Below are 16,919 nucleotides of genomic sequence, written 5' to 3'. Positions count from 1 at the left end.
ATGCAGATAATTTCCATGTCTGTTGACTCCAAAAGACCGGTCCATCAAGTCGAGATTTTCTTTCTGGAGGATGAGATCCGGCCTCTGCGCTGCGACTCCCCGCACCTTAGCAGCGGCTAAGGAGTAGCTGGGGCCGGAGAACCCGGGAGCTCGACTCACGTGACACTGAATGGTCAGCCTCCTCAAAGCTCAGGCTTTTTTTTTTTTTTTTCCCCCGACGTTTTACGAGGAACAGGTGGCTGCGGTCTAACACTGCAAGCCAGCGATTTGCATAACACTCGTGCGCCTCTGTTCTCTTGATGCCGCGCCTTCCCAAGCCAGGGTGCGGCAGCAGGTGTTGGGGCGCCGAAATCCGTGGGCGCGCAGACAGCGCATCAAGGTTCCATTCAGTGCCAGCTGCCACGTGCCTGCCCGACACCGGGCCACTTAGCCACGCTCCATGCAAAACCACGAACAACAGCAACAACAAAAACTGTGGGGAGGAGCCTTCTCCTCCCGAGCTTTCTTTGCCGGGTCTCGGGCCTCATCCCTCCTTGGCCGAAGGGCCGCCTCTCTGTGCCCTGTTCCTGCGCCGCGCCAGACGCGCAACCCTGCCACCGGCTTGGGAACTGTGAGCGGCTGTAAGTCTTGTCGCGCCAGGCTGGGGGACGAGCAAACCGGGCTCGACACCAGATCCAGGCAGGGCCGCCCCACCTGCCCTGTGCCCTCGGAGGGGAGGCTTCTGTCACTGAATGGACCACGTCGCACGGCCCTGTGCTGCCGCCAACCCCAAGCCGCTCCCAGGGCTGGAAAGAAGCTCGTTCCACAAGGCAACTGCTTTGGCAACTGCAGTCCCGCATCTATCCCTCTCAGCGCCCCGGGGGTTGGATTCCGGCCAGGCTGTCTCCGCCCGCGCGGAGACTAGGGCACCCGCTAGTGGAATGGGGTGCACCTCCAGCCCACGTGCCATCTCGGCTGCGCCCGACCTTTAACTTCTGACCTCCGCCCCACCTTCCAGGTGGGGAGATCCAGACCTCCTCTGACGCACGCCTGCAACCAGTTCCGTGGAAAAGCGACAAAAACCTGCGCATTAGCACGCCAGCCAATCAATTGCACCAAAGTTAGCAACGATGTTTAAAATGTTTATTTTTTCTTTTTAAAAATATTTACAGATCTGAAATCTATCCCCCTTTCGCCCCTATCCATCCTCGGGACAAGGGAAATGAAAAGAGGCGTTGAGATCATTGTTCAAAGCCCCCAAGGCCGTGTGTGCGTGTACATATATTTACGGGGAGAGGAATGTATCTGGTTTGGTGTTTTAATTTTTATTTTTTTTTTTTTGTCCTACCGTCCAGTGTCGATCTGACCGAAACTCCCTGTCCGACCACCACCCTAGAACGTCCCCTCCTAAATGATTTTCAAAACGTATTGGTTTGTTTGGGGGTTGGAGGCGGGTAGAGAGCAAATGATCTGGCTGGAGGGATGCCGATAAATACCAGAAACAATCAAACCAAAGTAGGGCAGAAGCCATAAATAAGAGATAATGAATACACATGGTGTATTTCGTAATATTTCTGGAAACGCGCCGCCTGCTCCGGAGTTGGGGGGCGGGGGCAGCCCGCGCCAGCCAAGCTGGGAGCGGGCGGGAGGGCGCGGCGCGGGGCCGGCGGGCCGCTCTCAGTAGTCGAGCTTGTTGTAGAGGTTGTAGAGAGGTAAGGCGGAGAGGTTGCTGCCCGGGTAGTAGAGCGGCGCGGGGAAGGCGAGCGAGCGCGGCACTGGCACGCGCAGCAGCGAGCTGTCCCGGAACACCAGCGGCATGCCCACCAGAGTCTGCGCCGACGCGTGCGCCATGTTGGCGGCCTCCAGCTCGGCGGAGAGCTGCCGCTTCCACTTGTTGCGGCGGTTCTGGAACCAAGTCTTGACCTGGGTCTCGGTGAGCTGCAGGCTGGAGGCGAGGCAGGCGCGCTCCGAACTGCTCAGGTAGCGCTTCATGTCGAAGGTGGATTCGAGCTGGTACACCTGGCTGCGCGAGAAGACCGTGCGCGTCTTCTTCTTGGCCGCGCCCGCCTGCCGCTCGGCGCCGCCGCTGTCCCGCGGCCGCTCGGGCCCCGGCGACGGCGAGCCCGCGGGCAAGAGCCTGTCTTTCTCTTCCTTAAAGTCCGGGTGCGAAGAAGAAAGGAAAGGCTTGCGCTCCGAGCTCGCCGGCCCCGCGCCTCCGCTGCCCTTGGGAGTACCTGGGGAGTGAAAACAGATAAGAGAGCCATGGAATTGGGGAGCCTCATGGACCCCCAGCTCCTGCCAGGACCAGGGGCTTGGCTGGCGCCTGCAGCCGTGGTTCCCATGTTCCTGGATCTCAGCCCCTACTCTTCTCTACCTCTCGCTGAAACCCAAAAAGCGGCACCCTGCTTTTGAAAAGCAACAGGAGAGGGACCCAACTACTTGGAGCCTGGGGTCTCTGCGCTCCCAGCTTCCTGAAAGGACGTGTGGCAACAGGGGGAGGAGGTCTGGAGGGGGAACATTAGCATCTTTTTGAAAGATGATTTTGCCTTGTAGTAACTGAGCTGGAAGAGTTCCCTGAGCTTTATAGGGTGGCATCGTTTCACAGGCCGTTTGTTCAGAAATCAAGCTAAGGGCTGACACGAGGCTCCCCTTGGTCAAATGTTGTAAAGAGGAACCATCTCTGAAAGGCACCATTGTCAATCATCTTGGAGTGCTAATCATCCTGAGGAGGAGGAGGGGAGAGAGAGAGGCAAAGGTCGAAGAGAGGGGAAGGGAGAGAAGAAAAGGAAGCAGAAAGAGATTGCCGTAGAGACGGACGGACGGACCGCTCAGATCCGACTTCCAGACCTCGTGTGCAGAAAGTATCCGATGTGCAAAGGGGGTATTGCAGAGCCTCGAGAGCGGCCGGCCCTGTGCCAAACCCGCAAACACACTCCCTTCAACCCAACCTTCCCCAAACCGCGCCGCGCGGCATCTGTGTTCCCGGTTTCTTCCCCAGCGCCCGCGGGGCGGAGGAGTCAGCGCGGAGCACGCCTCTCCCCCCAACCCCACCCTCGGCCCCGGACCCCGCGCGGCCGTGGCTCTGGCCGGGGGCGGGGGGCCCGACGCGAGAGCCCCGGCACAGTTTCCCTCCCCTAGAGCTTGCTCTAGGCCGACCCGGCGGCTTGCGATCCTTACCCAGGCAAGGAAAGGGGATGGGGGGGTGGTGCTTGGAGCCGGGCTCCTTGGGGCCGTGCGGGTCTGGGCAGAAGCAGGCGGGTGCCTTCCAGCCGTCGTCCGGCTCCTCCTCCTCCGAGGACACGGACAGGCTGCGCTTCCTGGCCGGCCAGCCGGCCGGCTCCCTTGGCGCCTCCGAGGGGCCCCCGCCCAGGATGGACTGAATGGTGAAGCTGGAGACGCCGCCGGCCGCCGGACACCCCTTGCCCGCATCTTCCTTGCTGCCCATCCTGGGTTCATAAGAAATCGGAGGAAACCAAGAACTCCCTTTAGAAATGATCTGGGTGGAAGGTGGTGCAAGCAGGCAGGCGGGGGGGGAGGGGCGGGGAGGGGAGTTGGGGGGAGGGGGCGGCGAAGCTGGCGAGGCGTCCCCTCCGCGCGGGGGAAATGCGGGCACCCGACAGCTGCGCTGGGGTCCCTGCCCGCCCGGCTTCAGGTGCGCCCGCCCAGCCCCGGCGCGAATGCCCCTTCCTTGCCCGCCAGCTCGCCGGGTCCCCGGCTGCGCGGAGGTGGCGCGGCCTCATTTGCATAGAGGTTACTCGGTCGCGGCCAATCGCAGCGCCGCCGAGCGGCCCCGGAAATTTTCAAAAAGCACAGGCCGGGCTCTCACAGCCCCTGTTCTCTCCCCAGCTCGCGAAGAGCCCAGCGGGCAGCTGCTGTGTCCAACCAGCCTGGACCAAAAGCAGGATGGATGACAGCTAGGTTCTTAGCCTCTGTGGCATCTCTGATGGCTCAGACCCCGGCCCTGTTGAGAGACAGGGGCAGCTGGGGGCTCAGAACTGGAGTGGCCCCACGCCTCCTTTAGGCGACAGGTCCTCACACCCTCAAAGGGCTCACATGCGCCATGACCCTCCCCAACCTCTCATCCCTTCTCTCCTGGGCAGCCAGGTAGAGCTGGCAGGCCTCTGCGCCCCGCGGCGGAGGTTGGGGGTCATGGGATTTAGGAGCGTGCCCATGGGAACTGATGCTCTTCGTAGCAGCTTAACTAGGAGGCCTAGGATCAGACATCTTTGGCCCTTCCTCCCCACAGCCCCCAACCTTGTCACAGGCCCTGCAGGACTGCATGATCGTTGTGAGGCGGGGCCGGGGGTGGGGGGGCCGGGGCAGCGGAGGCCCTAGATCTTGTTTCAGGAGATCCAGGTTCAAGTCCCAGCACTATCATTTACACGCTAGGTGAACTTCGACAAGCTAAGTCCTAATCAGAGCCTCACTGTTCTCAAAGGTGATACGCACCCATTAATATCCCCTTCCCTTCACCTGTTTTGAGAATGGCCTAGGTAGGAATGAAAGGTACTCTGTAAACCTCTGTAAACAGACCAAATCTCGGCCTTGTCTTCCCTGACTCATTTTTACCTAAATATTGGAGGTCAGGGAATTGCTGCAAAAATAGAAGCGATTTGCTCCAGGAAAGGGGAGAAGGAGGTGAGGACCATGGTTTTAGGATTAGGGAAAGGGTATTCAAATGGGAAGGTGACCTTGAACAGGATTCTTAAACTTTCTGAGCCTTGGTTTTCTCATTTTTAAAATTAGGGGAAAGTAACGATTGCCTCAAAGAAGCTAAATGAGGTCAAAGTGCTTGATTCTGAGCACAGCTTACGGTAGGTGCTCAGTTAACCATAATTCCCTAAGGTGTTTGCACGGCCCTCTCAAAGCCCTGACTCCTGCTCTTTTCATTCCCAGATCAACTGGTACCAGATGCGAAACCCACGCGACGCAGGCAAAATGTTTCGGGAGCATAGCTGTCTACACAAGCCTGGAGGAACCCAAGGTGAGGCAAGACTCCAAGGCGCTCAGACGACCTCAGCCCCGGGTCTGCAGCCTCCAGTACGGCTCGGCCAAATGATCCCAGGAGCCCTGACCCTATGGTGCACCCCCCCAACGCAGCCAAGGGAGAGAGGAGACTGAATCAGTTCCCACAAATGTCCAGACGCTGCCCCCATGACGGTGCAGTTCCCTCCTCGCCCGCGCCGCGCCCGGGTTATTGAGTAAAGCGCTTATAATATCATTAGCCGCGGTGAGTTACCGACTGCAGCCCTACCCGTGGCAGAACCTCTCCCTACTTAACTCCTCCAAGGGCTCGTTAATGGGCTAATTGATTAGGAGTCGGCGGCGCGGCGGGGGCAGGGGCAGGCGAGGGGGCGGGGGCCGGAGGCTGTGCGCCACGGCCCGGGAGGGAGGCCGGCGAGGGGCAGGTGCCGGCCTCCGTCACCGCATTAACCTCTTCAGGGCTCGGCGGCGGGGTCGAGACACATTACAAATGGTCAGCTTTAATCATGGTGTCAGCTCATTAACCCGGAAGGACCCGGTGCTGAAATACAATTTGCGCGTCCTCCTCTGCGCGGCCGCGGCGCGAGCTCGGCCACGTCACAGCCCGGCCCGCGCGCCTCCGCACAGTTGCGGGGTAGAAGGGAGCATCCTGGAAACCAACAGCCGACTCTCACCCACCTGCGACCTCTCCGCGCGGGTCTCCCGGCCGGGCTGCGCCCACCCCGAGGGAAACAGGCCGACGCGGCGAGCGGAGCCTGGGGAAGAAACACCCTTTGGGGTAGGAGGAGGGCTTTCACTGAACCCTTCTGAGCTAGCAAATACTCGACGCCGGCAACTTGGACTATCCTGAGTGCATCTAATCAGTCTTCACTTGAATCCTCAGAGCAAACCCGTGGTGCCGATCCTTAGCCCAATATACAGGCGGGGAAACTGAGGCCCAGGAGGAAAAAAAAAAAGTGACCAACCCAAGTAGAGGAAGCAAGATGGAAGCCCGAGGTTGTCCCACGGCCTGTACGAGGCCCTGGAGAAGGGGCGAGGGGCGGGGCAAGCATTGATGCTGAGCTTGGGAGTGGCTGCGGGGTAGACTGTGAGGACCCCGGCTATCTCAAGCCCGCCCGGACAGGTGTTTGGGTGGAGTTGGCCTCTGCCAAGGCAGTGGCCAGGTGTGGCAGCGGCGGGGCCTCGGGGATAAGCCCCGGAGAAACAGCTCCCAGACCCGGCGAGGTTCGGGGGCGGGGGGCGGTGGCGAGGAGCCATGCAGCCTGGTTTGAGGACTCTTAGGAAACCGTGCAGGCTCGGGACCCCCAGCCGCTGCCACCACCCGCTTCCGTGGGCTAGTTTGGGAGGGAAGTCAAAAGGAGCCTTCCTGCCCGGTTCTCCGTCTGCTCGCTACGCTCCTTGCGATCGTTTCGACGGTTTGGTCTACACAGACGCGCGCTCCTGCCCAGGCACCTCTTCGGACGCGAACACCGCAAACCTCAGGCTCGCTTCTGCATAAACGATTCCGCCGTGGCACGCATTCGGTCCGCAAACGTGCGCTGCAGCGCCACAGACACACTGCCCCGGGCCCGGGAAATGATGGTGGTGGTGGCGCAGGCCGAAGGCGGGGAGGTTGCAGCGGAGAGGCTGTTGGGGGAGATCGGGCAAACGGGTCCTCCACGCCTCCTCTCCTTTCAGCTGGTCACGGGCGGGGTCTCCCGCTGCCTCTCGGTTACGGACAGCAGTTCCACTGCAGGGGCCAGAGGGCCAGGACAGAATCTCCCCGCCCTCCCTTGGGGGCATTTTTTTGGGGGGGGTGGGTCCCCGAGATTTCATGGCGAAGGCAGAGGCCCAGACGCCCTCTCTTGGGCTGAACGCAGTTGCAAACCACACTGCCAAGAGCCTTCAGCGTCAGGAACCACCACCCACAGATACCCTGTCTCTCTGCCCTCGAGCGTGGCAATCCTTCAACTGGGTCCCACCTCCCGCCCCACCCTCCTACTCTTGGGGTAGCTCCGCCCCCTCCTTAGTTCAACCAGATTAACAGCCGCTACCTCGGGAGTCAGGCCCCTCGTCTTCCTTGGGATCGCTCCCCGCTCCCCTCCCGCTTTTCCTGGGAATTAGGCATAACCGAGTTTCAAAGAATGATAAACTTTCCGAGACTGAAAGGACGCTTAAAGTTTAGGTCTCGAGATTATGCCGCTGCTCAATATTAAAGCGGCCCAGAGCAAACTTGCCGAGGAGCCTAATAAAAATTGATCCTCTCTGCTCTGCGGCAGTCGGGAAATAGGCTGGCTGAGCCGGGTAATAGTGGAAGAAGGCTCCCTCTGAAATGACAGATGAAGTCATAAACAAGTTTGATCTTGGAATCAAGCTTCGATAAATATTAAACACAGTCTGCCCCCCTCCTTTGCTCGAGTGGATTATGATATATGGCGCGTCGAAACTTTAAAATAAGGAAATACCAGAGAAAATGATCTCAATAAATTTTCTAAGTATAAACGTTGATTATGTTTCGATTTTCATTCAAGGGCCTCTGCTGTTCGTTCTTCGGTGCAAATGACATCTTGCAATAGGCTTTTGGGGAAAAGGGCTCCCTATTTGAAAAAGAGAGCCCCAGAGGTGTACAATTTATGTAATCTGCGGCTGGAAAATGAATTGTGTAATTTATTGGAAAACAGAAAGTCATGAAGATTGGATCAGCATAGCCGAGTCCCAACACCCCCCTCCCCACATCCATCAAGTTCCAATTAACAGCCTAACCAGAGAGCTTTAATGGGTTTCCAATCTAGTGGCCTGATAGACTCATCAATTCCTCTGGGAGAAATTAAGAAAATCGACCGCCCCTTGGCGACGCAGTGTCATTCCTTTCTGCAACTATATGTCAAATTAAAAACACAATTAAAATTTAAACTGTTTCAATCAAAGGGTGCCCTGCAACCTATGTTTCACTTAATAGAACTTTGATGAAAATCTGATGCGTGCACTCCATCACCAAGGGGGGCGAGGGCGGCGAAGCTCACGAGAGAAGGGGATTCTTTCTTTTTCTTTAAGACTTTAGCGCTCCGGTGAGGCACACCAGGTGACTCCACCCCGCAGCTCCAGACTAAAAGAAGGGAGCAGCGCGCTCTCGGCGCGTTCTTGCTCTCTTCGCTCTCACATCTCCCCCAACTCTTTTTCCTCTCGGTCCACTGCAACCGGAAGGGATCCCTTAGGAATCCGGCGACAGAGATTGGGGGAGGGGGGTTAGTTTTCGCTGCGAAGAGGCATCGCCTGGAGCAGCAGTCAGGGAAGGGAGCTGGGCGAGTACAACAAGTGGGCATCTCCTGGAAACTGTCCGAGGAGGCCTGCTGCCTCCAACAATCTCTTGTCGCTGGTCTCCGAAACTGCCCGGACACACGGTGGAAGTGCAACGGGATCCTGGAGGCAGAAGGGTGGGGAAAGATCCCAAGAGGAAAAATGGACACCCGCTGCGCTGCTGTCTGAGACCGGATTCCCTAGAAGCTGGAGCTCCCCACCCCCACCCCCACCCCCACCCCCACCCCCACCCCCACCCCCACCCCCACCCCCACCCCCACCCCCACCCCCATAAGCCTCCAGGGTACTTCCGCAAGAGGCGCCAAGCTCGGGAACAGGCGCATCCCAGATCTCAGTATCCGGGTCGGAGGCACCAGGTGGGACTCCAGAGTACAGCACTCCCGGTTATCCTTGCTGCCCTCTTCTCTCTTCCGCCATCCGCCCACAGCACCCTCCCAAATGTTTGCAGGCCAAAGGTCACCATTCGCCCCGCGCACCCAGACAGGCGCACGTGCACACAAGGCCGTGCACACTGCGAGATGCGCGCGGCCCGGCGAACGGATCGCTCGCACCCAAAAGGCAGAGACCGGCCAGCAGGCTGGGCGGGGGTGGGCGAGCAGAGTGGGCGGGAAGCCCGGAGGAGGGGCGGAGAAGTGCCTCTGCCCAGCCAGGTGCAAGTGCCTGGAGGGCGACATCCCAGGGGCTTCCCCAGCTGTGCTTTGGACCCCCAAGTGAGGGTTTCCATGGAGCTCACGGCTTTTACACTCCGACTCCGTCGCCGTGACCCACTAGCGGGGTCTTTTCCTAGCCACTTGGCGGTCCACGCTTGGCTCGCTAAGAGGAAAAAACCTCCGGGATGGGTCTCAGGGCCCGGGGCGTGGACAAGCGCCAGGGGTGGGGCGACATGGGGCCCTGGAGGCGGGTAGGAAGGTTTTCAGATAAGTCTCCAGCCCCCGCAGGGCCTCTCCAGGGAAGTTCAGGTACCCCGCGCAGTAGAAGCAGGAACGCTTGGCCCAGGCCCAGGCAGCCCAACGACGCCAGCTCTCGCCAGAGCCCCCGAGGGTCGCAAGTTGCTCAGTCCTCTGGACCACCGCTGCTCTGACCCCCACTCCCATCGCCCGGGCCCAGGCTGCCCCAGCGTGCGCTTGCGGAAGAGAAAGCAAATCCCACCGACCTGCGTGCCTCCTCCTCTTTCTCCCCGCTCTACCCTCCAGCGCGCGCTCTGGGGTTCTGGCGTGCCAGGACCTGCCAAAGGACGTCCTGGTTCAGAATAAGCGTCCAGTGGCGAGGGGGCAGTTTATATCTGTCTTGCTTTTATTTGATGTACACACACCTGCTCTATTTACTACCAAATAAAAGAAATACATCTGTGTTGCCAACAGAAACAGCTCGAGAGCTTGCTCACTGCTCTCCCACGGCTCGGAGATGCTCGCTGGTTCTCAGAGCCCGGCACAGGGGGACCCCCGGCTCCGAGTGAGGTCCTGGCCTATAAGCATATGGGGGGGGGGTCTGCAGTGGGATGTTGGCGGCGTCCACAGTTTGTCCCAGGTGGCTGGTGAGGAGGGAACAGGAGGCATCTCTGCTTGGAAGATTTCAGGCTTCGTGCAGCAGAGGTTGCAGTGCCACCTCGCTCCCTACCCAATCCTCTCCCCAAGGTTCTTCCCAGCTGCCCCGGCACCCAGAAAAACGTGTACCTGACTGTGTTTGCTGTTGTGATGCTGTATGATCACAAAGCAGATGTGATGCTAAACGCATATACAGTTTGCACCCTGGGAACCCCTATATATGCGGTCTGTCAGGAGCTCTAACTAAAGTGTGTGTGTGTGGCGGGGTGAGTGTTTTAAATCACCTACGAGTGTGAATGTATCCTGTATGTTGTTTTCGTGTGAGTCTGTTTGGATGGTGCAGAAACTATTAAGCCAGGAAGCCGATGCTATTGCACTGACTTAATTGGGGGTTCCCATGGGGGAAAGGATCTGAAGTTAGGAGCAGAGAGAAGGCTGGATTCCACCATCCAAAGGGATAAAGTCAGGGATGTTGGCTCAGTGCCCTAGGTTAGAGGATACCAGCAGCTCTGGCTTCCCAGGATAGATGTCTTGGAGGAGCTGAGTGGAGGTACCCTCACTCACCCCACATAACCCCTTCTGCTGAGGGGTTCCGGCAGCTCCTGGCAATTTCCGCAGAAGCAGCACCTACAGAAGCATTCTGTGTGGGGGTGGGGGGCAAGGGGCCGATGACCCCAGGCCAGTTCAGTCTCACCAAGTGCCGTCTTGGCCTCTAACAGGCTTGCAGTAGAGCCTAGAATGCTTCATGCTCAGCGAGCAGCCTCCACGCTGTCTCTTGCATCCTGAGAAATACTGTGACCCCCACCCAACAGGAGTGAGTTGGAGGTTTGCTGCCTGGGCAGGCTTCTAGGCTCACGTCTCAGCCAGTCCCAGGCCACAGCCCAGCCGAGTTCCTCCCCCAGAGCATGCACCTTGGCTCCTGGGAGGGACTCCCTGGCCTAGGGCAACAGGGGTCCTCAAAGGGAGGGAAAGGGAGGCCGGGACACAGAATCAACTGTGCCTGTGGAGAACCAGTTATTTCTCGACTTTGTAAAGACCGGGTCAGTCAAGAACCGTTTTCTAGAATCCAAACACAAATAAAGAAGTATTTTGGCGGTTGATAACATCGTGTTCTGGCTGTAAAATCTAAGAACGTGTTTCCTATTGCAACATTATTTTTAATGAGCTGTTATTGGTCTGTCCCGCAGTTAGTATTGCCAACAGTAAAAGGCATCACTGTGTTTGCAGGTAACACATGGAACAACATATTTGGCCCCCGAATTTCTGTTTATTTTTCACTTGTGACACATGCCCTCGTTTTTATCCCAAACCAGATGGAAATAAAGGCAGATCTGTCTTCCACTGAGGTCCAGGCTAAATCTTGCCATAAATACGCATGCCAGTTTATTTGGAGGCAGTTTCCCGTCAATAGAAAACGATACTCGACGTTTCAGCCACAGTATAATCAATCGTGTGGATTGGGCTTGAGCAACTGTAAAGCTCTGGGAGAGGGTATGGGGGCGCGTGCAGGCGCTCCCCAGCGGCCGCGCCCGCGGTGTGCTCGCCGAGATCTTCGCCGTCTCTGGGCTCCTCATCTCCCCCTTCTTGGCTCCCCAGCTTTAAATACGCCCTGCCAGGAGCCGGGCGTGCAGACCCCAAGCCCTGAGGGCAGGCAGCCGCGCCGCGCAGGCGAGAGGCGCCCGAGCGAGCACCTGCCTCCACCCTCGGGACCCGCGCTGGCGAGCGGCTCCGGGAGCGCGGGGCCCGGCAGGCGGCCCACGCGGAGCGTGGAGGCCGGGGCCCGGCGGGAGCCTGGGAACCGTCAGCGCTGCGCTTCCAACCTAAGCGGCCGGGATCAGGGTGAGGGACCCAAAGAAACTATGCGCCCGCGAGGCGTTGGCACGGTGCACAGAAAAGGATCTGGCCGCGAGGAGACAGTCCTCTCGGTCGCCGCCGCCGCCACAGTCGGGTGGCCTCTGCTCCCCGGCACTGAACATACCATGACCGTGTCCACACCCGAACCGCCCCGGGAGCTACAGTGCCTCCAGGCCTGGGAAGGCCTCCCTATACCGGGGTCGCGAGCCGCGGTCTCCAGGTCTGGCTCGCCTCCTAGGGTCGCCCTCTCGCGGCCTGGCCGCTCCCAGCTGGACGTCGCGATCGGCCTCTGCCCCCCTCCCCACCCCCGGCTAAACTCCAAGTTCACTCCCTTCTTCCCTCCCCAGCCCGCATCCCGGAGGCAGCCGGAGCCGACCCCACTCGGGCCCAAGGTGCCCAGGGATGTTCTGCCCAGAAGCTCGCGGCTCCTAAAGGACCCTGCGGCCTGGGAATGGAATTCGAGGCGGCTGCCCTAAGATCTGAAATAACCAGTGGTCTCAGCTCGCGGCTGTCGCTGCGCTCGATTTCGCGAACTAGATAAGACCAGGTCCTCACCCCTTCCGCCCCGCATTCTTCCCTTGCTCGCACGGGCTTTTCAAGAGGCGGACGGTACCCGGGAGAGAGCGCAGCTCTGGTCACGAACAAAGCCGCCTCTGTCTCCGCCGCCTCCGGATTAGAGGGGGTGTACGTCGAGGTCGGACTCGGCCAGTCTGCAGAGGCAGCCAGAGAGCGAGGCAGAAAAGAGTTCGGAGACACCTGCTCTGGGGAAAACCGTCCAAAGTTACACACTCTGGCCACAGGAAATGCTTCGCTTTTCTTTTTAATTAATTCCATTTCACGACAACATGAAGTGTAACAATATTTTGTAGTCCCCCCCTCCTCTTTTTCTTAAAAAGGGCCTGAATCCGGGCAGAGGGGAGGGTGATGGGTGGGAGGGACAAACTACCGCGGAACAACAGGTGTAGCCGACATAAAGGAAAAAGATTGGGTGGCAGAGCCAGGAGCCCTGAGGAGTTGAGGGTGAACTTTACAAGAATCTGTACATTTATCAAATAAGTTAAAATTCTCCTAAATTGATTGTCCTTCACTTAAAGCGCTCCAGTATGCCTATCTTACTCCTTCGAGCATAGCTACCTATCCTTGTTTCCTTCCTTCCGCCTTTTCTCCTTCTTAATTTCCTCCTCATAAACGATTGACTGGGATTAGACATTGAAAACGTCTGCTTCTTTCCGCAGAGGAAGAAGCAGGGCTCTCAGGAAAGTCTGTACAATATTGCACAGGTCAAAACTACAACAGTTACTGCAGAACAAAAAGGTAGGGGGAGAGGATAAAAAAATAGGTTTGGGTTTTTTCAATATTGAAATCACTCTCTCAAAACAGGAAACAAAGTAACAATAGGAATATTAATAATAATTTACCAACAAATGAAATTTCCCAAACAGAGGCTACTAATAAATAAGACCATTCACACCAGGCCAGATGTGGGGGTGTTTCAACAATCAGAAGTCTGATTGTGGGCTATCTTGTCCTTTCCCTTTAAACACTTAGAGAATTCATCCATCACAAAAAGAGACTGATGAAGAGGTGAACTGCAACAGACCTCTGCCGGAGAGAGGAGAGAGAAAAGTGGCCTGAGTCTGGGTTCTTATGAGAAGCTGCTCAGATTCTGAAAATTGGGGAATAATCGATTGGGAGTGAAGGGGAACAGCCACACCCAGAGATCCAGAATAAAAGTACAAGGTGAATTCTCTCTGTCTCCCTCTCGACTTCTGAAAATAGTTCTTTAGAAAATGAATAAACTGAGGGTTCAGGCTTTGCGTTTACTTTCCTTGTATAAAAATAAACCCAAAAAGTCACAGCGCAATGAGAATCTGGGGGTGGGGGTGGGGGTGCAGGTGAGGGTGGGGGTGGGGAGGTGAGAGGATCGCACATTTTACAAAAGCTTCCAGCTGAAATATTTGACCTGGAAATGTCTCTTTCTTGCTTTCTCTTAATATAAACCGAAACCAAAAGTAAGAGGGGAAGCGCCTCAAATCCATTAGGGGTGAATTGCACGAAAATGCATTGCAAATACTTACAAAAAAAACGCTACCGACTTGGGGAGGGGAGGCCGGGGCCGCGCGCCGGAGCCCCGGTTCCCGAAGGCCGCTGGACGTCTCGGCGCCCTCTGCCCGGCCCAGTCTCCTCCGGGGTCTGGGAAGAGGGCCGGGCGCTCCCTCCTCCTCCCCTCTCGGGCCTCAGACGGGCCGGAGCAGCGGCACGGACGAGACTACCGGGTGCGAGTAGTACACGGGGTGCGGGAAGGTGAGCAGCGGCTGGCTGACCGGCACCGGGGCCCCCGCGGCCGCGGCCGCTGCGCCCTCGGCGGCCGAGTTCTCGTGGTAGAGGATGGGCACGCGCACGATGCGCTGCGCCGCGGCGTGGCTCAGGTTGGCCGCCTCCAGCTCGGCCGCCAGCTGCCGCTTCCACTTGTTGCGGCGGTTCTGGAACCAGATCTTGACCTGCGTCTCGGTGAGGTGCAGGGACGCGGCCAGGCCGGCGCGCTCCGAGCTGCTCAGGTAGCGCTTCATGTCGAAGGTGGACTCGAGCTGGAAGACCTGGCTGCGCGAGAAGACCGTGCGCGTCTTCTTCTTGCGGCACGCGGGCTTCTTCTCTGGGCTCTCGGCGCCCTTCTTCCAGTCCTCGGTGCCCGGCGTCGCCGCCGCCGCCGCCGCCCCCACACTCGCCCCGGCCGCGCCCGGCGCCGCCTCGCCCTCCTTCTTGCCTTCCTCCGAATCGCTCTCCTCCAGAATGATCTCGTCTGGGCTCTTGGAGTCTAGCTCCTTATGGTCTGGGTCGGCCTTCAGCAACGGCTCGGGGGAGTCGCGATCGGTGCCCGAGGCGGGGGAGGAGTCTCGCAACAGGGCCTTCTCCGAGGCTGGAGAGAGACAGACAGACGGACGCACAGTCACACACACACACACACACACACGCACAAGGACACAGCCTTCAGCGAGGCCTGGCGCCTGGGGGGGCCGCAGGCTCACGCCGCGACAGCCTCCGGGCTCCAGGCCTCGAGGCCTCACCATTCCCGAGGGCCTCCTTCCCGGCTGGGCCAGAAGAGGGGCCCCGCGCCCCGACATCCGACCTTCTCCCAGGGACAGGCTGGAGCGGCCCGGAGACGGCGGCGTGGCCGGTTTCATTCCCTCAGTTCCCCCACCAGGGGCCCGCGGACAGATTCGCCTCCAGTTTAGGCACCCCCCGGGTCACTCCCTTCATCCAGACCAGGTTCCCCTTGTCCCAGCCGCCTGAAGCCTCCTCCCCATTCGTGCCCGAGATCCCTTTTCCCAGGGAGCGCCATGCCGGCGCTCCAATTCCACTTCTTTTCTCACCAAGTGGGATTGGATTCCCGGGCAGCGCAACAGAGCGCGCGGGCAGAAGTTCCAAGTTAGGGGACGGAGAAAGTTGGCCAAACAAGCGCGTTTGTGGGTTGCAACGCAGGTCGGGGGTGGGAGGGTGGTCCCAGGGCTGCGATGGGACGCAGTGCTGAAAGGCTCTTGGGGGAAGACAACGAAAGTTCAAAGAGAGGTCGGTACCTTCAGGTCGCGGGAGGTGGCTGCCGGCGGGGGTCAGGGTGTAGGGGTACCACCAGGCCGGGGAGCGCTCCAGGTAGTGCGCGGGCAGGGCAAACCTCTGCGCCGGGATCTCAAAGCGGGGGAAAGCCAGGTCGCCCACCTGCGAGAGCGCGAAGCCCGCGGCTCCCTCCAGGGCTCCCTTGGCCGCAGCGGCCGCAGCGGCGGCGGCGGCGGCGGCGGCTGAGGCCGGAGCGAAGAGCGTCCGTGGGGGCGGCTGCGGCTTAGGGGGCGGCCGATGGTGGTCTCCGTTGAGTAGGTTCTTGATGGAGAACGGGGACTCCTTGGGCGCGGGAGGCGGGGGCGGCGGCGGTGGGGGCTGCGCGCTAGCGGTGCCGGGGGCGTCCGGCCCGGGCTCAGGCATGGTCCCCTCTCCTCCGAGTCCCCGGGAGGGAGGGAGCGGGACAGGCGGGCGGCTGGGCGAGCGGACGGGCGCCGGAAATCAGACCATAAACGGAACTCAACTACGGGGCGCAAAGTCGGGGGCCGCCCCGGGCGCAAATCCAGCGGCAGGAGGGCGGGGTGAGGGCCCGGCCGGGGCGGGCTCGCATGGGGGAGGGGTGCCGAGGGGCGGGGAGCGGCCCTGCCGCGGCACCGAGGGAGCGAGGCGGCTCGGCGGCGGCGGCGGCGGCGGCGGCGGCGGCTCCTGGGGAGGAGGCGGCAAGAGCAGTCCCCGGCTTGGGGCTGCGTCAATCCGGCGCCGGATGCTAATGATGAAATCAAAATGTCATCCAAGTTAAATGCGGGGAGTATACGGCGATTGGGCGCGTACAATGGCAAATGGGATTAGGCAGGCGAAGGCGCAGCCCGAGCCGGGCCCCGCAGCCGCCTGCGCCACCGCCCCCTCCTCGCCTTGCCTCGGATTTTGGCGCTTTGGCTTCGGGCTATAAGAGCCCGCCTGTTATTGGCTTTATATAGTCCAATTAGGCAGCAAATGAGGACAAGCCTATTAGCACAAAAGGATATTGGCTCCTGCTAAAGAGGCACTCGGAGCGCTCCGGCGAGCGCAGGAGGCGAGCGAGGGACGTGGAGCCGGCGGCGCCCCGGGTCGGAGCGCACTGACAGCCGCGGCGCCCGGAGCCCGCGCCTCCCTCTCCCCCCTGCAGCTCGGGGACCCGCTACCAGCCGCCTGGCCTGCGGGAGGGGGAAGGGGCGGGCCGGGCCCGCCCGGGTCACCTCGGGGTTATCCGCGCTCACAGCTGCCTCTTCTCCGCCCCCCAGGGGCTTGGCAGGGGTCCGCCGCCCCCACGCAGCTGGAGAGCCAAGCAGCGCCAGCCCAGGAGGATGGACGCGACCTCCGATCTCCGGTGAACTCAGCACTTGCCTACCCTTTGGGGGTCCAGCATTTTCCCTAAATCAAGCTAAAGGCGCAGCCAAGAAGAGGGGATTTGGGTTCCCCACCCACCGTCTCGTCGACAGGAAGGGACCTGGACTCAAAGTCCTTACACCGCGTCCGCGGTCTCAGGAATCCGCGTGGCCTTGGCCTTTGGCCTTGGTAAACCGAGGAGAGAGCCTTCCCTCGAGAGCAGGAGCGGCTGTGCGTCTCTACGCACTGGGTGTGCGCGAAAAACGGGCTGACGCCCGGGCGTCACTCGGTGGGGCGATGGGCACCGACGCTCTGCAGGGCATTCCTCTAGTCTGGCCGCCGGGG

General features: G+C 59.8%; 2 protein-coding genes across 2 annotated transcripts; both read right to left on the bottom strand.

Moving 5' to 3' along the window:
- Window positions 1-1,301: 1,301 nt before the first annotated feature.
- On the bottom strand, window positions 1,302-9,524 carry HMX2 (H6 family homeobox 2). The gene is made up of 3 exons (XM_069566720.1): window positions 9,413-9,524; window positions 3,157-3,425; window positions 1,302-2,213 (listed from the first exon to the last, which is right to left on the bottom strand). Exons 2-3 carry the CDS (start codon window positions 3,422-3,424, stop codon window positions 1,657-1,659), a joined length of 825 nt encoding a protein of 274 aa, XP_069422821.1. The 5' UTR covers window position 3,425; window positions 9,413-9,524; the 3' UTR covers window positions 1,302-1,656.
- Window positions 9,525-12,461: 2,937 nt separating this feature from the next.
- HMX3 (H6 family homeobox 3) lies at window positions 12,462-15,692 on the bottom strand. The gene is made up of 2 exons (XM_069567247.1): window positions 15,233-15,692; window positions 12,462-14,574 (listed from the first exon to the last, which is right to left on the bottom strand). The coding sequence occupies exons 1-2, from the start codon at window positions 15,630-15,632 to the stop codon at window positions 13,895-13,897; spliced, it is 1,080 nt and encodes a 359-aa protein (XP_069423348.1). The 5' UTR covers window positions 15,633-15,692; the 3' UTR covers window positions 12,462-13,894.
- Window positions 15,693-16,919: the final 1,227 nt, after the last annotated feature.

Source organism: Ovis canadensis, chromosome 22, assembly GCF_042477335.2.
Source record: "Ovis canadensis isolate MfBH-ARS-UI-01 breed Bighorn chromosome 22, ARS-UI_OviCan_v2, whole genome shotgun sequence".
NCBI classification, from domain to species: domain Eukaryota; kingdom Metazoa; phylum Chordata; class Mammalia; order Artiodactyla; family Bovidae; genus Ovis; species Ovis canadensis.
The sequence above is the reverse complement of the archived record's forward strand: the minus strand, read 5'-3'. Positions and strand labels throughout refer to the sequence as shown.

Excerpts from the sequence above, each read along its gene's own strand:
- HMX2 (XM_069566720.1), bottom strand. The coding sequence starts at position 3,424 with ATGGGCAGCAAGGAAGATGCGGGCAAGGGGTGTCCGGCGGCCGGCGGC. Across the intron at positions 2,214-3,156 it reads CATCCCCTTTCCTTGCCTGG|GTACTCCCAAGGGCAGCGGA; the intron begins GTAAGGATCGCA and ends TTCACTCCCCAG.
- HMX3 (XM_069567247.1), bottom strand. The coding sequence starts at position 15,632 with ATGCCTGAGCCCGGGCCGGACGCCCCCGGCACCGCTAGCGCGCAGCCC. Across the intron at positions 14,575-15,232 it reads CCACCTCCCGCGACCTGAAG|CCTCGGAGAAGGCCCTGTTG; the intron begins GTACCGACCTCT and ends GTCTCTCTCCAG.